Here is a 23,369-nt window from a genome sequence, read left to right on the forward strand (position 1 = left end):
GGCCACCGATCGGACTAGGGGCGCTTGCAAAGCAAAGGATGCAGATTTCGCCTCTGAAGCGGCACCTAGGCACACAAAGCGGCATCTGGGTACACATGTCGGCGGATCCACTGGATCGGTGATGAGGCTGCGGGTCATTCCCCCGGAGGCGATGTCCGCGCGGGTCGAAGGCAAACAGCGAATCATTCAAATGCATGTCGTCACTTGACTTGGGCGAGCTTGGTGAACCGTAGTCACGCTCCATTTTCACACCCGGGTCAAACAGAATCGGGCTGCACGCGTGCTAACTACAACTTCTGGTATTGTTTCCAGATGGCCTAGCTGTTGGTTTCGGTTTCGCTGCAGAATCAAATTGATTGATCCGGTTCGGGCAAGGAGTGGATGGACGTAGTTTAATATCGTTGGCACAGCATCGCACCTCAGCTTACGAGTTTTCTCTCCGTTTAGAGCTCAGCTGGTAGCTCTCTTCTGCGAGGTGATTGCTGCATAAGCGGGAGGCTCGATCTTGACGGCAACCCAGTCCCTACGCACGGCGACGATCCACTTCGCTCGTCACTGCACGTCTCGCGGAAAAGTGTGGAACGTCATGTTTTGGCTCGCATGTGCTGCCCGGTGGTTGTCGCACCCAACCGTGCAGCAAAAATGTCACCCAACCACGAAACAAGTCGAGCACAACAACAAAAACGAAGCGCGCTGAGGCATTCACTCGCAGGCAAACGACGAGACAAAAATGCTCGCTTTCTGTTTTGTGACGTCAGAGCTTCAATGTTGCCAACCAAAGCAGCGTTTACGTTAGAATGCGATTGGAGCAGTATAAATTCAAGTACTCACGCAGAGGGGCATATAAAATTCAGATATTGCACGTACGATGAGTCTCGAGGCGATAACAGTGATATCCGATTGTTTTCTCGAACACAGAATTTGACCGGACAATCCCTTTAAGGCAGGCGGCACATAATGTGTCTGTCTCCTGAAATTTGGCCCTATAAGTCCTCATCCTCGAAACTCCGGCTCGCGCCTCAGCAAAGAACTTCCGAGTGAATTGCAAACACATTTTTTCTTTCTTATGTCCTACTTTCGTGACCTGTACACTGTTAGAGCTGACTTCTCCTGCATTCTTCCCTCCCACATTTCCCTCTCTGCCTCTTTCACCCCTTTCCACTGAAATAGTCTGCTCAGCCCCATCACCAGTGTGTAGGTATTTAAATGTCAGCTTTCGGGTTCGGTTTGTCCGTTTTGCGTTTAGTATTTTCATGTTTAAATACTTCAATACCTTCCCTGCCCACCGCGTATCCAGTCTTGTACACGTTACTAAAAAAAAGTAATCGATTAAAATTACTATTACTCTTGGCTAAAAAGTATTCGATTAGATTACTTGATTACTCGACGGCAAAAGTAATTGGACATTACTTAAAGAAGTAATCGTTACTTTTCCGATTACTTTATTGTGTGAAGACACATCTTTAGCGCTCATAACAATGAGCTACTTCCAACCTATATTTCACATTTGCGCAAGTATTGAAGAAGAAAAACTGGCTCTCCCTTCGTGGTCGTTGCACCTTCACAATGCGGACACAAGCATAGAATTCGTTTGAAGACGTTTAATGATGATTTGGGCGTTCGCCAGTGTGCGTGTGTGTGGGGGGGGGGGGGGGCGGAAAGGGTTTTAGATCTTGTTAAGCTTGAGCAATGGTTGTCGCTCATTTTATTATTCATATGTGGATGAGCTCGCATGTTATAAAAAGAGTAGTAGCTCCAGGATTTGAAGCCGATCATGTGTAGTATTCATTCGCAGAAGAGATCGCCCCGACCAATTCTCAACTCGAAACATTGCTTGTCACAAAGACCATGTAAGGGAAATGGGGAAATATTTCAACTGCTTTTGTTATATTTTGCATCCGCTTTAGGCCTTTTTAAGTTCTGGTTCTCCTACGGGCTGCGAGTAGGTACCCTAAGCAGTGTTTTTTTAATTTCTTTATTTCTGTGTGTGTGTGTGCGTGAGGGGGCTAGTTTGAACGAATGACACACAAAGCTACATTCTGCTTCCTCAAACTTCGCCCTGAATGGCCTTTGTCACGCACTGTGGCTTTCCTGGGGCTTCCCACTCCCAGTCCCAGCTCAAAAAAAAAAAAAAAAAAAAAAAAAAAAAAAAAAACCGACATTCCACAGAAACTGTACATAGAAAGAGATTGACCTCGTTTCCAACAGCTCCGCAAAAATCTTTCTTTTTTCCGTTCAAAAAAAAAAAAAGAAAAAGCAAATTTTATTTTGTCATTTTATAAAAAAAGGCGTGTGCCCGGGGGGGGGGGGGGGGGGGGGGTCCCGTGGACAAATAGTAACGGTTACAAGTAATTTTATTACTCCAAAAAGTAATCAGATTACTCTTGCGATTACTGCCTAATAAAAACAATCAACTGATTACAAAATTACTCCAAAAAGTAATCGATTACAAGTAATTAGATTACTTGTAATGCGTACGGTACAAGTCTGCGCGTATCCTCGATTTCGGTCTAGCTTTGTTCAAATTTCAACTTACTAACTAAATTGCCTCCCTGCTCTCAAAAGACAACCATCCCATGTGTGCCTGTACTCCCTCATTTGGTGTTTTTCCATGTGCTCCCAGTGCCAATCTGCCTATGCTTGTTTGTGGAATTTCTAATCCTGATTGAACCTCTGATTTCATGCATAGTACGGCATTTCCAAAATACAGTCCTGGTACCATCACTCCTTTCCATATACCTCTGACGACTTCATATTAATAATAGTTCCATAGTACCTTGAGCTTCGTAATAGATGAATTTCTTTTCCTTTTTCTAATTATATTCTCCTCATGTTCCTCTAGATATTTCCTTCCCTTATTGAGTCAGACTCCCAGATATTCGTATTTTCCTATGTGGTCTATTACAATGTCTTGTTTTGTCTAGTAACGTTGGCAGCTAGCATTAGCTCTACCGCGCGCTCTCGTCTTCTCCTCTCCCTCAGTTTCATGGCGCATATTATCGCGTATCGACACTATTTTTTTGTCTAACTTTTTTTTTTTCTCGCCTTTTTCCACTTTTATTTTTGATGCTCGAGGGCCGAGAGTCCTATGCACTGTTTCATCTTACTATATACCTCAGATAACGCTACAAGCCATGAGAGCCAATCCCATGGCGTGTGACTTATCACGCGACCTTAAAGGAATGTTAAACCAAAATTTGGATTTGAAAAAATGCATGAGGTGTAGGCGAGACGCTACAATCCCTACAACATTACTCGTAAGGCGAAATGTCAAATGGACGGCTGTATTTCTAGAAAAAAAAAATGTCGAGATTGAATCAGGCCGACGAGGTGCTTTACGTGAAGATATCTCGCTTCCTCCTCTCTTCGCTTCGCTCCCTTAAGGCAGCGAGGCGGAGAAGACGCGAGGCCGTTCCCTCTCTTTTTCGGAAAAACCAGACGTAAACATTCTGTAAAATGCGCCTCCTTCTTTTTTTTTTTTTTGAAAAATACGGTCATGCGTTCGAGATATCGCTGTATGAGTAATGTTTCGATGTTTGTAGCATCCCGTTTCACGCTTTTGCCGCGTGTTTTGTGGAATCCAGATTTCAGTTCAGTATCCCTTTAATAAGTGTCGCAGGTAAGCGCGGGGCACATAGTCGCACGACACGTTCCCAACGCTGGATTGGCTGAGATGTCTCGCAGCGTCCACTGCGGTCCACCGTATAGGCCGCCGCACTGTTGACAAACAAGTCCACGCGAGGTGTGGGCAAACGCGCAGTTTCCGCACGAAACACTGCGCGTGCGCAGGAAGTGGAGCGTCTGCGCATGCGCCCTGCCAGAAGCAGCGCCTCCGCAGCGGAGTGACGTCAGCGCCACGTGTGGGTGTTTAAGGTGATTCGTATACTTCGTTTCAGCTTAAAGGGCAACTCCGCTTCATTTTGGTTTTGAAAAAAAAAAAAAAAAAGAAAAACAACAGCACAGTTTTCCTTAGTATTGCCTAGGAAGAACACACGTCAAATATTACGACGCAGTTCTGTCTAAATGTTTCTTAAAGCGATGCTGAACCAAAATCTGGATTCCACAAAGCACAGCGGTAAAAGCGTGCAACGGGATGCTACAAAAATCGAAACATCACTCATTCAACGATACAGCAAACAAATAACCGTATTAAAAAAAAAAAAAAAAAATGAGGCGCATTTGAGAGATATGTTTACGTGTTGTTTCTCCGAGAAAGAGAGGAAACGGCCTCGCATCTTCTCCGCCTCGCCGCCTTGAGGGGGCGAAGCGAAGAGACGAGGAAACGAGATATTTCTACGTCACGCACCTCGTTGGCCTCCTTCAATCTCGACCTTTTTTTCTTTTTTTTCCAAAATTACGGCCGTCGACTTGAGATATCGCTATACGAGCAGTGTTGTAGGAACTGTAGCGATCCGCCTACAGCTCCTGCAATGTTCTTTGAAATCCAAATTTCGGTTCACCATCCCTTTAAAGGAGCTGTGCAACGATTTTAACGTTGAAAGAATTGGCATTTTCTGCTTTTGATATTGTTCACTGTGTCACAAATGGCAGAAAACACACCTCCTTTCATCGAAATGTTGCGATTCCGCCGCGTAATGGCGAGGCAAAACTTGGAATATTTCCCGACCTGCAGCCACGAGCGGCGGCCATGGGAAACAAGCGGCGTGACGTCACTTGGGTCGTTGTAAGAAAGATAGCAAGTTGTGCGAATACCTGCTCGATAAAAGGTAACTTTTTTATAAATCTTGTCGTTCCAACATATATATAAATGCGTCAAAACCCTGGTATCATCGACAAAACTTTTATTATACGGCGTTTTAGTGGCGCCATCTATCCTAGGTTCACAAAACCGCGAACAGCCGCCAGAAGCCGGAGGGGGAGGGGGACAGCGCCGGACGGGCAAGGACGGGTGGTCACGCGGTCGCGAGCGGATGAGTTCTCGTTGCTCGCTGATGGCTCTAAAGAGAGAACTTTTCCGGAACTCCGCGCCTACTCTAGTGACGTCACTGTGCACGTGACCCGGAAGACGATGCACGAGTTGAGAGGCGGCAAAAACCTGGATCTTTTTTCATTTTTTTAAATAAAAACTAGGGTATCCAGGCAAAATCTGTTTTCTGTAGTTCACTGCAGAAGTGTCAGGCATCAACTTCCACAATTATTTAAGCAAAGCCCTGAAATTGTTGCGCAGCTCCTTTAAACGGTCCGGCAAACTTTGAAACTAGCCAAGTTGCCGAAATGGGCTGACTCGAGCAAGCGAATTGAGGCGCAACCAAAAGCGCAGTAAAGTCTACGGCGTGGGCGTAGCCAACATTGAGCTAAACGTCATCACCGTTGCCCCCTTCTGCTTGTTTTTACTTCTCTGTGCGAGCGTAGTGGATGACGTCAACAATGTTTCGTCTCGGATCTCAGCGCTGTCCACGAGATTGGCGTGACCCGCCTGCGCAGCGCGCCTCTTGGGAGCCGTACGGCCGACCCGCCGTGATTCCGCCGTTACCGCCGTTTCTCGCGTCACAACCGCCGTCGTCGTCTCACCGCTTGTGATTACTGTCTCTCGGAATTTCGTCCACACTGCGGACACTACGTGTGCAGACCTATGCCGCAGTTGTGCAGGCGTCGTCGAATGTCGTAGACACCAAAACGTTGCGAAGGGTGCAGACCACACTTGCGGCGCACGCCCGCACCAAATCCCGCCCGTCGTTCCGTAGAGGTCACATGACATCTCGTACCACGGGATGGCCATGTTCTTGGCGGCCCGAGACCAATGTTGCTGGATGAAGCCGAAGTTTCGGTTTCCGCTCGTGTTTAAAATTAGAGTTAAATATATATATCCCATTTTTCGCGATGCAAACGACGTGGTGTCTTTTACTACGGCTTTTTAAAGGGATGCTACAACGAAATTTTGGCGCTCATTTTTGGGTCTATATGTGTTCAAAAAAGCAGTGTCACATCGAACACGGAAGTATCTTGTTAAAAAAGTCACGAAAAGAAATTTGAAAACGAATTAAGCAATTAGCAAAGAGCACCTGGTGGATGTCTCTAACCCCTGTACTGTATTTCAAATACTTTTTGAAGTATCTTGGTATCTTGCAAATACTTTTGATCAAGAGTATTTGATATTGATTTTAATTACATTTCTGAGTATCTTGTACTCATTGCTTCAAATACATTTTTGAGATTCCGCCATTTTCCGAGCTTTCGGTATGAAGTGGCGTGGGCGTGGCACGAGAAAACGTGAACATCCTTTCGAGCAACCAAATCCTGTTGCTAGCTCCGATAAGCTATGGTGACTTAGATTGAGTTTGTGAAAACATCGCTTTTGTGCCTAATGTGACTCGTATTCCAGCCCAAAGTTCGTACGATGAAGTTTTTCCCCTCGCCTTCTTAAAGACGTCTTTTGCTTCCTAAAGTTACCCCCCCCCCCCCCCCCCACCAAAAAAAAAAAAAAAAAAAAAACTCAAACAAAGGGGGTGGTTTTACGGAAGTAAAGATTGCCACACTGAGGCGCAACGCAGAATGGGAAACAACCCACGACGACAATGCAGACTTCAGTGTCAAGAAAATAGCAAATAGAAGAAAATGCGAAGTGGAGCCCAAAAGAAGACACTTTTTATGTATATTTTTTTTGCTTGTTGTAAATTTGACCCCGCTACGGCAAAACGTCCAGGTATTTTTGTTTTCTTTTCGTCAGTTCGGCATTTATTGCTCTCGCGAACACTGTCTGTAGTGAATATTGATCAGCAGAAAACAGGACAGGAAACAGACTACGAGCAGGACCACCTCCCGAAATGGCAACAAAGCGTCTCCCAACGTTAAGTGCCTTTCTGAACGCAGCGTACTTGAAGAAGGTTCGACCAGTGCTGTGGCTATTATGTGGGCTCTCTTTGTTATCCATTCACTCATTTCCGTACGCTAAGTTCGTTTATAGTGAAGTCCCCATATAGGGAGCTCACTATGCGTCTAAGGTGCGCCGCAGAGTACTCGCAACTTTCAGTGACGCGGTGGTACCGCGGAGTGAGAATTGCACTCCCTAGCTCTTGGATGATCGGCTTCACAAAAAGATAATTGCCCAGACTTTCCTGGGGCGAAAAAATTAAGTAAGGCTCTGAGAAAGCTGCATATGTTGCAAAAGTAAGCTGTATGTGTTGCAAAAGAAAGCACTTAAAGCTGTAAGAGATGTCTCGTTTGACTTACATACAGCCAGCTTCTTCAAAAAATTTCGTATCATGAATGTCCAGACATTCTACGATTACAGGCTTGCCACTAGCCTAAAAGGGGAGCAAATTAGAATTACGAACTTTTTTTATAAATCTTGCACAAATCTCGAAACACATTCATAGTTACCCTACCCGCGGAGCTGAATGTTGGGAGGTGGGCACACCGGGAACAAACTATGGCACACAAACACTGAAATACGCTGTTCCTAAACTATTTAATCTGTTTTTACCTAAACGTATTGATTGGGACAAGTTATCGTTGAGTGAAGTGAGGTCACCCTTTTTTCACTGATGATTAGTGTAAATGCTCTCTTTACTCCATGTTTTGTTCTTAATGCTATAAGCTTGATTTTTTTTTTGCCCGTCATGCCCTTTTTGTACATTTGTCTTTCTCTTTTGATTGCTGTATTATTTCCCCACTCTGTCGCTGCTGCTGTAGGCGGTCAGGAACCCGTCAAGCTGTACCTCACAGCTTTTTTCCTGATCGCCACCATCATCTTATGGTGGAAATGAACACTATTATTATTATTATTATTATTGCTCGTATAAGGCAAAACTAGATTTAATTACGCGTCGCAGACTCCGCCTCTTACCGCTGTTCTGCGACGATCATATAAGGGACAGCCATTTTGATATGCACCAGCGCGCCCCTTAAAGGTCGGGAAAGTTGCGAATAGCTAAAGCGATCTCTCTCTCTTTTTTTTTTTTTTGTCCCGGAAATGTTTTGTTATATGTATCAGTGATATTCTGCTCCTTTGGTTGGACTGCATAAAATAACCCTCTTTTTTTTTCAGTTTTGTGTTTTTGCGTGCTAATAAACCATTCTGGTAAACAAAATTTGCGAAACTGAATAATTGTGCTTGTATTGATGTCGATACGAATTACGCAATGCGGAAGTATCTTCAAAAGTAATTAAATTACATTTCTAAGTATTTGTATTGTATCAAAATACTTTACATTAAAAGTAACTTAAGTAGTACTTTAAATACTTTATGGAGCAGGCATTTAGTAACTTAAATACTTTTGACAAGTATTTTGTCCAACACTGCTTCTTGGTGAGTGGTGTTGCGTTCGAGTATTCTTGGGTCCTAGTAGTGCCAGGAAGCTGGTGTAAAGTAAGAAATATTCCTACCCAATGTCGTTGCACAGCCCCTTTAAGCTGAAACGAAGTACTACAGTTATAGTTGTAGAGCGAAGCACTTGCGCAACGTGTACCAAAAATACTCAGATTTTATTTTTTGATTTTTTATATATCGAGTTATGAAAATTTGGGAGACAATGAAATGTAGTCGTTCCCCTCCCCCCCCCCCCCCCTCCCCTCTCCGTGCCACACGTCCTCTCAGATCGCTGCACCCTCCCCACCGCATTTTTTTTTTCATTCTGTTTTTGTGCAGGCATGTAGAAGTCAAGGGTTTAATATGCGAGAGAGGGGAAAAAAAAAAGAGTGGAGGTCGATATAAAAGCGGAAAGGGCTAAATGAAAATAGTTTCGTCTTTTTTTTGTCATAAAGCTAAGTCGCAATTAAGCGATGCAAATGAGGCCTGGTCGCCGGCTGTGTGACGGTAGCGCTATATAGTGTAACAGTAGCGTTAACAGCAGCCTCAATAAAAAAAAAAAAAGAAAAACACCGGAGTGCTTTTGTTTTTATGTTTGGAATCGGTTTTGGTTTAATTATCCCCTAGATTTCCTCAATCGTGGTCTTTCTCTCGATTTGTTTTTTTCTCGCATTTTTTTAAAGTTTGGTTTCATTTCTTTTGGCTGTATATATTATTCAATCTTCGTTTTGTCATCGCGTTTTTTTTTTTTTTTTTTTTTTTTTTTTTGGGGGGGGGGGGGGGGGGGGGCGAAGGGCGGCTCAGACGCGGGGCTCTTGGAGCTTGCGTAAAAGAAAAAGTAAAAAAAAAAAAAAAAAAAGTTAGAAAGCAAAAAGGGAAGGCAGTTGTGAAGGCGAAGGGCAGGAGGCTGTTTGGGAATGTAGACAGGAAAAGAAACAAGAGGAAACGATGCGAGGAAAAAGCACCGAACAAGGATGAAAACTGGAGAGAAAAAGAAGTGTTTGTGGGAGGGAGGGAAGAGGGCGGGGAGGATGAGCTCGTTCATTAAGGCCGCCCTTGATTTCTTGGGCGACGTCGTAGCAGCTTTCCCTCCGGCTGGCCGCTAAAGCACAGACGCCCCAACTCATTTTTTTCCTCGGTATTTGCGAATATTCTAGAGTCAGACCCTTAAACGAATTGGGATGTGAGAAAACGCGATAGTGTCCCACATTTGATCAAACTGTAGTTGCGAAAAGATATTGGCGGGAGGAGGAGGGATCCGTGCTTTGCTTCGTAGAATTCTATAGACCTTTGCAAAAATCGCCTTCTGCGTGCTGCCATCTTTGTCCGCTGGGCTGTGGAATACCTTCTGAGCATGCCCTGTTTCTCTGCTGTGCGGTATATCCGACGCTGCGCATGCGTCCACAGCTCAGTGACTCAGCATTTTTCACCCGGGTCATAAGCGATGCAAAAGTCTATACCCGCTTCACTTTAAGTCCAACAACAGCCGACGCTACGATTCGATGGCGAACATCAAGTAGCTTCCATCGTCGCGGCGCTCATTTTCTTTGTAGGTTTGCCTTTCCCGGCTAAACCAATCACTCAATACGAAAAAAAGAAACGCAAGATCTTAGCGCATTCACTGCTCGTGGTTGGTTTAGATCATGGAAGAAGGAAGCTTTTGGAGGCGCCGCCAGAGGTTTTTGTTTTTCTTTGTCTTCACGCGTCCACTGCGTTGTCACGTCAGTTTTGCTTCATAACTTTTCAATGCTTAGGTGCGTCGCCACAGGTATTCGCGACTCCAGCAAAACGGACGCCACCAAGCGGGAAAACCGGGAACCAGCCGGAACAGGTCACTTTGCGCCTCTCCGCGTCTCTGGCGGCTTTCGCGGACTTGTGTTGTCGGCGGGGTGGCGAACAATGTAATTTGACGAAGGTCTGAATATTTCTTAAGCTTGCCTGAGTGTTCATTAGTGAGGTGAAGTCTCAGTAGATTGTTTTCCTCCATACCGTGTTTGAAGGCCCGTTTACTCCGCAACACACGGTCGCGTGCTTTCGATTTCTTGGATGGGGAGGAATCACGGAAAAACGTTTTGATTTCGTGTCTGTCTCAAATCACATGCAGACTTGGTAACTGATAAGTGGTTTCTTTATAGGGATGTAGAACAGTTAACTGAGGACGACAGACGAGTTGTTTCACTGGAAAGAACACCAATGTTGCAGTCAAGTGAATGGACGGTTCGATAGCAGTTTTCCTTGAGTTTAGTTGTATTCGATTAGCTTGAAGGTTGAGCCACCTAAGCCGGTCGATGCGTTGGCTATTCGTCTTGACTGCTTTTCGCCGAAAAAGCCTCTGGACCATACCGAAGGAGTTGGGCTGATTTTGCAATTACTTGATTCCGGAAAACCTGCTCGCTTCATACAACTAATGAGGGAAATTGTCTGCTTTCAAAAGGCGTAAGACACGTTTCGCATAGTTAGAAGCTGCCACGAAATTATGACCTATCGAGTCTCCAATATTTATACATACCCCCGTCGCAACTAGCAGCAATATACGTCGACAATGTTCAAGTTGTCCGGCCACAAAAAATACTAAATTTCTCCGTTCACGATTCGAAGTCAAGTTCAATACAGAGGTGGTTTGCGTGAACCCCCGATGAAGACTCTCTTCAGTTTGTCCGCAGTCGTCTCCGTGCTGCGGGCTAGAACCATTTGGCCGAGTTTAAGTAGTATCTCTCTGTCTGTCAAATGTACTTTTATTCAGCAATTCATCTAATAGCTAGTCAACTATGCTCATCTTTAAACCCAAAGAATATACTAATTAGTGGGGCATAGTACGTAATATAATACATAACCCGCTTATTCGTCAAAATGACTTCTCGATTGCTACTAAAACCTGAATTAAAATACGAGTATCAGCTGCTTAGTGGGGCGCCAGAGGGTTAACATGCCCCTTGGCTCAAGAAGCGCTTGTTTAATTCGCGTAATTTTCCTACAGCCTGTGTTGTTGACCGAGCAGACGACAGGAGCTGGTTTTGAACGCGGATGCGCACAGAAGCTTGATTTCGAGGACAGATAAGTCGCATGATCGAGGCATGCGGCTAGCTGAAAATTACTCTCGGTGGAACAATTCTGTAGTCATCACCGCTTTACTTAGCTGATCAAAACTGGTTAGAGTCTATTACCGTCTCTCCCGAGCCTATAGTTTCGGTTTTGAACGAAATCTCCGAAACAAAATTTTGACATGAAAAGAACACAACACCGGGAAGACAAAACTATACTCTGCAAGTTTATGTGCACCAGCTGCACTTAATCGTCGCAGTTCAAATACCTATAAAATAGGGCACTCAGCAAAAGAAAATCTGTTAAATTTAATGTTGCACCTGTTCAGGCGGCCTGGCCGAGCCGACGCGACCTGTTCCTAGCCGCCATGTTCGTTTGGTGGCGGCGCCCTCTATATGTCGCTGAAGTCGCGAATATAGCACACTTGTTGACCTCTGGCGTCGGTTTCTGACAGTTGGGAGTTCTAGTAGATCGTTTTGGCACTCCCGCTACGCTATATGCTAGAGCGATGACATCACTGCGCATGCGCGATGCTAGCAAGAGATTAGCAGAGCTGCGCTATTTTTTCGAAAATTCCGAGAAACGTAGCGAGCGTAGCGCGGTGCCCTAGCGCGGATCTCGCGAAACGAGTCTTGGCGAGATTAGGGAGAGACAACGGGGGACGCAATTCAAGATGGCCGCCACGCCGCGCCTTTCCTGTTCGTGATCGCGGTTCTCAGGGGCGGATTATATTTTGCTGCTGCGAGAAAAAAGCCACCTCCGAGCTGCTTCAGGAGTGAAACAGGTAGTGATTTATGACGGACATGCTACTTACAACCAAAGGGGAAAAAAAAAGTTTCGCAATTTGTGTTGTGAGCGACGCTTGCGGCCTCCTGCTCGACCGCATATCTCACTAAATTTGTTCAGCATCTCTGTGTGCGCTTTCTAACGCGAGACCGTTAAAAGAACATCCCCCCCCCCCCCCCCCGGCCCCCATTTTTTTTTTTTTTCATTTGTTGTCAGGCGATTAATATGGTCTCAGAAGATTACCCAAGTAGTATTTTGCTACAGAGTCATGTATATTTTAATAAAGCCATGAAACGCAACTTCTCGAAACCGAAACCGAAACCTGCGCTCGGTGGTCCGAGAAATATAGAGCAGGACACTGTGCCGGAAGTCAAATAACTACACCCGACCGCGCTCCTTTTTTTTCCTCCTTTCTTTTTTGGCCGCGCGCAGCAGACGATATTAGGGAGTTTTCGTAGAATCGTTTCCGCCGTCCCGCAAAGGCTCTCCGCAACGCGCTACAATACCCGGAACTCAACAGTCAAAGCCATCGCAGGCGCAGTAGCGGTTTCTTCGTTGCGGGGGGCTTAGTGGAGAGGGAAACGTGGTCTACAAAAACTCCCTATTTAGCATTGCGGCTACCGTTTGCCGTGCGATTGCTTTGCAGTTATGTTTGTTCCGGTCACTGTTCTAGACTTCAAGATAAGTTGATTTGTACACTGAAGAGTTGGAAATGAGTAGTGAGTGTCCTTGAGTAGCTCCGAAAAGAACGCCCTCAAGACGTTGCGTGAAGAGCTGCCTCACAGGTTCTGCATCCAAATGTGGCATTGTGCTGCAGTGCCTGCACAGGTCTCCGAAGGATCAACGGGATCGTTGATCTTTCGGAGCTGCAGAACCCAGGATCCTGGGTTCGATCCCCACCCCTGCCCGTTTCGATCTGGATGAGTATCGTACCGGCGTGCGGTCGTGTATCACTACTGCGTGAGCACGTTAAAGACCCTAGGTTAGCAGTCGTACTGCTCTGGCAAAATCGGTCATCTACAGTGTAAACCAGTGTCGCCCCTACTGGCAGACCGACCTTACGCTGTAAAAATCACTAAAACGTCCAATTTGACTTTTGACTACATTGAGTTCGCAGGTGTTAAAAAGAGAGTCCCATACCATTTAGTTCTGCAAACTTTCGTCCACAGCATTTTTTTCCACTGATAATTGTAAAAAAGAAATGTAACGATTGCGAAATGTAAAAAAAAAAAGAAAAACACGGCTTGCCTATTCAAGGATCGTACCTGGGTCCGCGGCGTGTGGCGCGGACCTCTTTCCACTGAGCTACTCTACCGCTTTAAACTGTCGTTTTGACAAATCGTTTTATGTGAGACTAAAGGGGTGTCCAAACAGGACACTACAGAACGCACGACTCCGACAAATCGTGAAAATTGAAGCGGGCGCGTCCGCTTCAATTTTCACGATTTGTCGGAGTCGTGCGTTTTGTAGTGTTCTGTTTGGACACCCCTTGAGACCCCATAGGGGATAACTGCCCGAGCGATGTCTTCGTGCATATCGGCTTGGTGGTCGGGCGTGTCGTTCGGAATGAATCCAAATGGTTCTGATCGGTCCTAAATTTCTCCTTCGAAAGAAGGTAAATTCGCCGGTACTGCGAACGACTGTTCGGAAGTAGAAGTCTCACGCCCGTCGTCCGCCGCCATCGCGAGTCCCACGATACGCGATACGAGGCCATGTTGAGATTTACGCAGTGAGCGCATTGAATGCTTCCGGCTCTCTGTGCAATTTCTTTTTTTTTTTTTTTCAATCAACGTTTTTGAAGATTTTTGGAAACCACCAAAAAAAAATGGGTTCGAATTTTTTTTCTTTTGAATGTTGAGTATGTGCTTTCAATGACCCACGACTTTGATCAAATTTGGTGGTTGTGTCTAAACCTTAGAAAACGGCCCGTGACCGCGGGGAAGAGAGTGAGCGCGGCTCAAACCGGCCAGGTCTCGATCGGCGGTTTTCAAGCAGAAAGAACCCGAATTTCGAGCCGCAGATTCTGTTCTGGGTAGCTGGGCTCTCATGTGCCATGTACAACTAACAACCTCAGCGAGCACAAATGCATTGTCAGTATCCCTTTAACCCATTAATGCCCCATGTTGCATATCTGCAACACAGACTTCAACTGCTCAAGAAAAATACATCGGGCCCATTTTGTGACAAAAAGTTGTCAGTGCTCTTCTCAGTGGGCATTTCTCAATCCAAGGAGTTCAGATTTTCACCACTAGGGGCAGCGCTGTGCTCGCAGGAATCGTTTGAAAATGGCGTCCTCCACGCCGTGCGGGAGTTCTCAAAACCAGGTATGTTTACATTTCCACAAAGAACCTAAAACTGAAAATAGGAGCTCTATATTACCGGAGGAGCCTCTAGGAATGTCCTTCGCGTGAATCGCATGCAGAATCTCGCATTTCATACATTATATGAAGCTGGATATTTTTTATTCCTGGCATGTTGCAAATGTGCAACAGTGGGCAGTGAATGTCACTTCACACGGTTGTTGCATATATGCAACATTCGCTTTTTTTTCAATTTTCGCTACAATTTTGTTGTTCGGTTAGGTAATACCTTTCAGCTGTCATTTCGGGATGTTGTTTCACTCTTGGTAATTTGTTCTTATCCCATCTACAGGCCGTCATTGCACCTTCAGCCTTCTATGGTGTGCCAAGGACAAGACCAAAGCGGTTCCTTGGAAATGACAACCTGCTGGACAACATCGATTGCAACGAGAGTGATCTCTCGGGTGAAAGCAGCAGCGAAGAATGCGAAGCAATCACTGAAGATAGCAGCGATGAAGACGTCGAGAGCACTGACGCTAATGTTGAGACAGGAGTTGCTAAGGGGGACCTGAAAGGAGCCTATGCGAACAAACGCTACACATGGAAAAAATGTGCGTTTGACCAAGCTGGCACAGACTTTGAAAATGACTTCCCTCTGCCTCCTGCTGAACCCCTGTCAGCGAAGCAGCTTTTTGACCTGTTTGTTTCGAGGAGCATGCTGGGACACGTTGTCGAAGAAACCAACAACTACTATATGCAGAAGCACGGAACACCCCTAAACATGACAGTCGAAGAGCTCACCTCGGTTCTAGGAATGTTTTTTCGCATGGGACTTGTGGATATGCACAATGTACGTGCCTACTGGGAACATGGAAGCCGCTATGAGCTGGTTGCACAGGTGATGTCGCGCAATCGATTTGAGAAGATTGCTGGTCACTTGCATTTTGCTGACAACGACGGTGCAACAGACGAAGTGAAACAAGACAAATGCTGGAAGCTGCGACCATGGCTGTCAGCACTGCGGGGAAACATGCTGAAAATACCTCAGGAATGCAAGTCATCCGTCGACGAAATTTTGATTCCTTTTCGTGGAAGGTCGCAAATTCGTCAGTACCTTCCAAACAAGCCGAAGTGCAAGTGGGGCCTCAAGCTCTGGGCTCGTGCTGGCGAGTCTGGACTTTGTTACGACTTTGACATCTACCAGGCATGCAGCAAGGGAGCCTACGGAGACCAAGAAGGATATCAGTTAGGCCTTGGTGCGGGAGTGGTGCTTCAGTTGTGTTCAAGTCTCCCTGAACGGGACAACAATCTCATCGTTGCTGACAACTTTTTCACGGGACCACACTTAGTTTGCGAGCTAACGCGGAGGGGTATCTCGTACATTGGAACTGTGAGAGAGAACAGACTGCAGTCGTGCAAACTAATGGATGAGAAGGCAATGAAGATGCAAGGTCGTGGCACGTGTGATTCATGTGTCGCATCATGTGGTGACAGAAGCATGATAGCTGTAAAGTGGTTCGACAACAGACCGGTCACACTTCTTTCTAACTGCACTGGTGTGGAACCGGTCACCTCTGTAGAGAGATGGGACAAGAAAGAGAAGTCTCGCATCTCAGTTGAATGTCCAGCAATTGTACCCGAGTACAACAGATCGATGGGTGGTGTTGACCTACTAGACAAGATGTGCTACAGCTACAGGTTTTCCATACGCTCGAAGCGGTGGTACATGTACATATTTTGGCACACCGTCAAAATTGCTGCTGTGAATGCGTGGTTTCTGCACAAGCGTCACTCACTGCAGCAAAGGGAATCTTCCAAGCCTCTGCGAGAATTTCTTGCGGACCTTGCCACGAGCTTGGTTTTGTACAGGAAGCGTCCGCCTGGCCGCCTTTCTCGAGAGAATCTTCCCTTGGTGAAGCGGGCGTCACCACAAGTTCCACGCGACGTAAGAGGCGATGGTAGCCATCATTGGCCCATTTGGATGGACCGCCGCAACAGATGCAAGTTGTGCACAGGAGGCTACAGCTACGTCGCTTGCTCAAAGTGCAATGTTCACTTGTGCATAAACAAAGACCGGAATTGTTTCGTCGATTTCCATCGGGGTTAGGTAACTTATCCATGCTAGGAAGCACGTCTTTCTATGTTTTGTTCATCACTGCTGTGCCTTGTTTGATAAAATAAACTTCTTATATATGGCTAATATTTTGAGATATTCACTTACTGCCCAGTGTTGCAGATATGCAACAAGCTATAGTAGACAATTCGTAGCACTTATGAAATTTTTTTTGGCCCCTGTGTCTATATTTATGTTCAGTGACCCTGTATTCAATATATTTTTCAAATACTCTCACTATTTTTTGCACTGGGAAGCAATGGGTTAAGAAGCTCGTGTCGCAGAAAAGCCGGCGTCGGCGGGATTTGCCGATAGGGTTATATACGTCTTAGCCACATGACCTTGCGCGGGAATTTAAAAAAACCCAAAGCGCTCCCCTCAAACGTGACGTCACGCGTAGAATGAAAGGGATTAAAATACATGGCATGTAAGGCGAAGTAAAGGCCGCCGCATGTCTCCAGTGATTTCCCTTTATAAAATAATCCATTAGCTTTCAAGAAAAAAGTGAGAGCCGTTTACAACTAACTCCCTGTAACGCCGAATTAGAGCGCAGCTCTTGAGGAGGAGAAGGGAAGGGTACTGAGGGTCACGTGTTCTCGGGGAGGGGGGTCACGTGGCCTTGTGGGGTCACGTGACCTCGGGGGCGGTGTTAATGTGTGGCACCCCTCCCCGAGGTCACCGAAGGTACCCGAGGTCCCCCGAGGTCCTCCCGACGTCCTCCCGAAGGAACCCGAAGTTCTTCCAAGGTCCTCCCGAAGGAACCCGAGGTCCTCCAAGGTCCTGCCGAAGGAACCCGAGGTTCTCCCGAGGTCCTCCCGAAGGAACCCGAGGTTCTTCGGGAGGACCTCGGGTTCCTCCGGTAAAATTAACCATAACGGACCGCGCGGTTACGCCGACGGCGACGGTTTCGGGGGGCGGGGGGGTCACGTGGGCCCCCTCCCCGAGGTCTCCGAAGGTACCCGAGGTCCCCCGAGGTCACCGAAGGTACCCGAGGTCCTCCCGAAGGAACCCGAGGTCCTCCCGAGGTCCCCCCGAGGTCCTCCCAAAGGAACCTGAGATTCTCCCGAGGTCCTCCCGCAGGAACCCGAGGTCCTCCCGAAGGAACCCGAGGTTCTCCCGAGGTTCTCCCGAAGGAACCCGAGGTCCTCCCGAAGGAACCCGAGGTTCATCGGGATGACCTCGGGTTCATCGGGATGACCTCGGGTTCCTTCGGGAAAATTTACCCATAATGCACCGCGCGGTTACGCCGACGGCGACGCCGACGCCGCTCAAGCCCAAAACGGGCGCCTAAGAGCGCGCTGCACTCTAAAATGAAAGCCGTTTACAACTCCCTGTAACACCGAATTAGATCGCAGCTCTTGAGGAGGAGGAGGGATGGGTACTGCAGGTCACGTGCTCTCGGGGGGGGGGGGTCACGTGACCTTGCTGGGGTCGCGTGACCTTAAGGGGCCACGTGACCTTGGGGGTCACGTGACCCCCCAGAGAAAAGTTTTTCGCTAGATTTAGCGGGGAAAATTTTTCGCTAGATTTAGCGGGGAAATGTTTCCGCTAGATTTGGCGGGTAAATTTACCTATAATGCACCGCGCGGTTACGGCGTCGCCGCTCAAGCCGGAAACGGGCGCCTAAGAGCTGCGCTCTAAAATCTAAAAAAAAAATTCGGCGTGATTAGAGCCCACGACCCTTCGGTTGCGAGCCAGAGACGCTACTGGCTGGGCCACGCAGACACACTCACGCTTGTACGGCTTTCGCGTTCCACTTTAAAAGGCGAATCTTAAGCGCCCTCAAGGGGTGCTATCCTGGTCGCAAACAAGAAAGTGACGTAGCGAGAACGTTGGGACGGAGCCTCAAACTGGAATGACTCTTGTTTGAGGCTCCGGTTCACGCACGCGACCAGCTAATAGCGAGTTTTAGTAGACCGTGTTTCCCGCTCCGCTGAGCCCCTCCGCTGCCCGAAACTCTACAGCCAAGGCCACCGGCGCGCAGGCGCAGTGGCGGTTTCTTCGTAGCGGAGGGCTAGCGGAGCGGGAAACACGGTCCACTAAAACTCCCTAGTAGAGAGTTTTAGGGAACCGTTTTTGCACATCCGATACGGTACGATGGGCCCTCCGGTACGAACTGCGCATGCGCCTGTCTTCTGCGATCTTACCGTAATGCGCTGGTGGAACAGTAAGGCACGACCGGCACGACCAATGGCCGACATGGACAGTCTCGCTTGGTTGGCAAAACGGCTATTTCGCTGGCGGAGAGAGCGTGCCGGGGCTCCAAACATGAATAAAATAAATCGTGGCAGAGCCTGGCAGGAGCGCCATGTGTGACAGCAAGTCCATAAAGTTTGAGTCAGCAAATAAGAAAAAGAATAAAGAACAAAACGCAATACGACTTTATCAATAGAAATAAATTGGTGTTTAGCGTGCCAGGAAATCGTCTGTTCAGTGGCTTAGTGAATTGGAGCGCCGGTTTTTTGGTCTCGTAGAGGACCGGTAGTGGAGAGTTCAAATCCCGCTCGCGCAACACCTTTTTTTTTTTTTTTTTTTTTACATATTATAAGTTTTTTTTTGTTATTTTTATACAAACATTGGATGTGCATTTTGAGCACTTATCACCCGTTTTTCTACAGCTGCTGTTATGACTGAGGATTATCTGTAGTGGCAACAGAGTGAGCAACAGCCTTCTGCATCAAGGCTCTGTATACTTTTTAGTTTAAAAATGTTGCATGAATTAAAAATTTCCGTACAAATGCTAATCACATATATCCTATAAAACGAGCCCTTTGAATATTGGGTGATAGTTTTAATAAGTGTACAGCAGTAAAGTTACAGGTTTTCCTTTATATTTTCTTCGTGGTCGTACCGTGCACGGCGCAACGATCGGTACTCGGGCGTACGACCGTGATCGTCTGCTATCTGTACCGTAAGAGAGCAACATGAGCACCGCATCTACCTCCCGTCCCTCCGCCTCCTCCTCGCAAGCGGTTTACAGCAGTAGACAACATCTTTCTACTTCGGGAGGTGCTAGGCGCTACTCCTTTTTCGCTCGAGCACTTTGGAATGACGCAGCGTTGAAAAAGAATTCGTTGCGAGGAGCGAAGGAACGGATTAACCTCCTCGTAAATAAAAATAGAGATTTGAGACGTACTGAAAGATACGTCATTCCAAAAATATTCACACTGTATGGAAAGAAAAACAGAAATCATTACATTCCTTACTTATTTAACGAACTCCCAGAGTCCCTTATGAATGTAGAATCCACTTGGGTACTAAAAAGGAAACTAAGGAATTGGTGTCAAGCATTTGAGCTGTAGATATCGTAGCCTAACCGTTGGAGATGTTTCGTACTTTTATTTCATGGTTGCGTGAGTAGACTTGGCTATAAACACCTATATTTCATGCTCTAAATTTTTCCTTTTTGTATTTATTTGTGCTGCTCATTTTGTGTTCCTTTCATTTTTTTTTTTTTTTTGTGCTGCGGAGTGTTTTTTTTTTGTAACAACATGTATTGTAGTTGGTCGCCTGACCCCACATACAAGCAGAATGCTGCTTTTCTGGGCCAGCTCTTTATTTTGTATGGCTTGATCTTAAAATAAAAATTGAATTAAATTGAAAATTAAATTGAATTAGCTTTGCACAAGAAAAATGGCCGCATCAACTTGAGAAAGTGAGTATATTTTGGTTATTTTTGTATTTTCTTCGAGATTTAATATTTCTAGTTTTATTTGACCATGGCTTTCTTAATACTCGGTCCTGCATTGGGCCTCGAAGGAAAGAGACAGGATCGCTAGCAGACAACTTCGAATGTTGATAAGCGCGCGCGAGCGTGTTCTTGTGCCAAATCGAGTTTGCTTTCGGCAACGTTTCAGCATATCAGGACGTGTTTGATGTAAACATCATATTTGGTTGATGTAAAACACCGAAGCTTGCCCGCTGAGAACGCATGATTTATTAGAAAACAAGTTACCATGTACGATCGAGGCATTATTTTATTCCCCAAGTATATAAATCTGGTAAACTGAAAGAAAAAAAACCCAAAATACGCTGGCACATCATTCGTGGTATCCGCACATCATTCCTGGTATCACAACTTTTTTACCATTCTGATGTTAGCCTGAGACTGAGGCAGGAAAAGAGGAAGTTTCAAAGTAGAAAAAAAAGGAACAGTCAAGGATACGTCTCTATTGAAACGTATCCTCGAATGTTCTTTTTTTTTTTTTTTCTACTTTGAAACTTTTTCTTTTCCTGCCTCAGTCTCAGGCTAACATCAGAATGGTTAATTTCCACCAGCTCGCCTGCGCACTCACTACAATACAACTTTTTTGTTTACTCAAAAGCTACGCCAAGTTGAACGTCCTATGCCTTGCCGCCAACAAGCGGCTTCTCTTAGTGTATCGGTGCTCGGTGGCACCCGAAAGAAATGCGACTGACTCCGTGTCACGGCACACCAAAAAGAATGTTTATTCCCTCGTGCCCCTGCACAAGTCACGGGCCCCACGGCACGCGCGTGCGTGCCTCGCTTATAGAAAGTGGGAGGTTCAAAAGAGACTCACGCCACTATAGTGCGCAGACAGTCGTACAAAATCACTTTTTCTAAATTTCTTTCGCTGAATAGAGCCAACTCCAAGTCATGGTCAAAAAGATGGAGCGCCATTGTTGTCGGAAAGCTCGTCTGCTTCTTAGCAGACGAACATTTTAGAACTTCGCTGTGCCAGGGGCGACATGCCGTGGTGCGCCAGGTTTTGTATTACGGAAGCGCATTCATTCCAGTAAAAAAACGAGACGAACTATAAGTAGGTATACTATATTTTTGTTTCTCTATATAATTAGGGTGCGATATTTATTTACTTGAGTTTCTGCGATTTGTACAAACACACGCAAATTTGTATTTTCTCGATGAGGCGGATGCAGGTTTCCGTTGCCAGGGGGCGCGACCTCTACCGATCGTCTGCTATTGTCTGCAAATACGGTTCCCCCAAAGCCGTTTCAGGGCACACGATCGGTCCACACGCCCGATCCAAGGTATCGATCGTTTTTGTTTATCGATCGTATTTTGTTCCGGTTCCCTAAAACTCTCTAGTATCTCACGATCCCCCTACGTTGCGATGACGTGTCCATGCAGTTGGGGCGCAGAAATCGCCGCATTTCCCCCTGTTCTTTTTGTTATCTCTTTCTTTCCTCCGGGACTAACTCCCGGAACATAGAAGGAAACGCGACGGTCTTTCAACGTCTGCGATATAACACTTGGCGAGATGCAAGACTTGGCTTCTATTTGTGCCGGTGTTATGATATTATCCTTTCATAAAACACAAAAGATTATCTCAAAAATTAGGACGTAAAGTAAATTTAGCTACGACTTCTCAACTTTTTTTCTCGAAGTCTTTCGTTACGGTCTTTTAAAACAAACATGTCGAAAACAGCGGTTACGACCTTGTGGTGTTTGTGTCTCATTTGCGTCGTTCGTTGCTTTCCCTGTTTCTGCACGATACGAATGGCATTACGAGAAGAAAATATATTAAAGGGATACTACAACGAAATTTCGGCGCTCATTTTTTTGTCTATATGTGTTCCAAAGAGCAGTATCACAAGGAACATACCAATATCTTGTTAAACAAGTCTCGAAAAGGAATTCTAAACAAATTAAACGATTAGCAAAGAGCACCTGGTGGATGTCGCTAACGCCTCGTTTGTAATGCTCGTCTAGGAACCTTGACAGCTAGTGACGGAGGTTGTCTCGTCTCCGGCCACGACGAGAGAAGGAGGGAAGGAGGAACTCCCCTCTTCCCGAGAATCCCTTTTGTGTGTCGCAGAAGTCGTTATTGTCCCCCTACAAGATTATAAAAGATTAACCCGTCACTCAAAATTCGTACAAAAGCAGCCGCTTCGGTGGCTAGAACAACTAGGCCATCCTCTCGACGTCAGCCTCGCCGTAGCTTTGCTCGTCTTGAGACGACCTACGTCACGATTGCGTTGGATGTCACGTGCTCTAAGCTGGGCCTTCTCCGAGTGCTTGCCAGAGTGGGCCGTTTATAACGAAAAATACAGCCACCAGGATCAAAATACAAACGTGTGATTGTCATTTACGGATATTGTGGATCATATTCAACCTATTTTTGAACACGACGGGAATATTTCAAATTTCGTTGAAGTATCCCTTTAAGGTACGCTGCCACGCCGATCATCCTTTGTAAAGCCGCCGTGAACATAAGCTGCAAATGAAATGTCCTGTTTGTCTGTGGAGGAGACTCCGAATGGATACATCGCTGACGACGACTGTGTGGTAATATATGACAGGTCGTGAGGTCGACGCAGAGTGCACCGGTTGTGAACACGCTGTGGATGATGCCGGAAGGTTTCTTCGGGCAGTTTTAATAATACTTTGCTCCCTTTTGCTCATTGCAATGATTACGACGGTAGTCCCGATAAGCCATGCTTTTTTTTTTTTCGGCGCTGAAGAAATGGACGCGACCGCATCATTTCGTGCAGTCTTTTAAACTTACTTTTTTATTTGCACAAAAGCTCGTGCAAAAAGAAAAAAAGCAGCTTTTACGTTTTTGCACATATTGGACGCGTTCCGTAGCGAGTCAAGGAGTCAGCGCTCCGTTCCTAGACGGCAAAAACCGACTTCCTGTGCACGTTACTCCGAGTTTTCAGAGTCAGGCTCTTGTGCACCGTCTCCGGAGACGATGCATGAGGAGTGACAGGAGCGCAGCATGACGTAATTCCGGATCGCTGACGAAGTTCCGGTGTTAATAGAGGGAGGAAAAAAAAAAATAGCGGGATAAGCTGCGTCGGTTCTGTCGCGGGTGTGCGGTTTGCTCGCTTTTGTTAATGAAAAATGCTCAAGGTAAGAAGAATAACGCGATCGAAT

General features: G+C 46.2%; 2 protein-coding genes across 2 annotated transcripts in view; both read left to right on the forward strand.

The window, feature by feature from the left end:
• Window positions 1-23,369, forward strand: part of LOC8033116 (DNA repair protein XRCC1) — a gene marked incomplete in the record, with an annotated part of 347,524 nt that overhangs the window by 264,390 nt on the left and 59,765 nt on the right.
• LOC115330872 (piggyBac transposable element-derived protein 3-like) lies at window positions 14,210-16,597 on the forward strand. The gene is made up of 2 exons (XM_040217063.3): window positions 14,210-14,421; window positions 14,750-16,597. Exons 1-2 carry the CDS (start codon window positions 14,383-14,385, stop codon window positions 16,502-16,504), a joined length of 1,794 nt encoding a protein of 597 aa, XP_040072997.1. The 5' UTR covers window positions 14,210-14,382; the 3' UTR covers window positions 16,505-16,597.

This window comes from Ixodes scapularis, unplaced genomic scaffold, assembly GCF_016920785.2.
Source record: "Ixodes scapularis isolate PalLabHiFi unplaced genomic scaffold, ASM1692078v2 PGA_scaffold0__279_contigs__length_252992795, whole genome shotgun sequence".
In the NCBI taxonomy this organism is placed as follows: Eukaryota; Metazoa; Arthropoda; class Arachnida; order Ixodida; family Ixodidae; genus Ixodes; species Ixodes scapularis.

Coding starts and splice junctions, on each gene's coding strand:
- LOC115330872 (XM_040217063.3), top strand. CDS start 14,383: ATGGCGTCCTCCACGCCGTGCGGGAGTTCTCAAAACCAG. Junction 14,422..14,749: donor GCGGGAGTTCTCAAAACCAG/GTATGTTTACAT, acceptor TCCCATCTACAG/GCCGTCATTGCACCTTCAGC.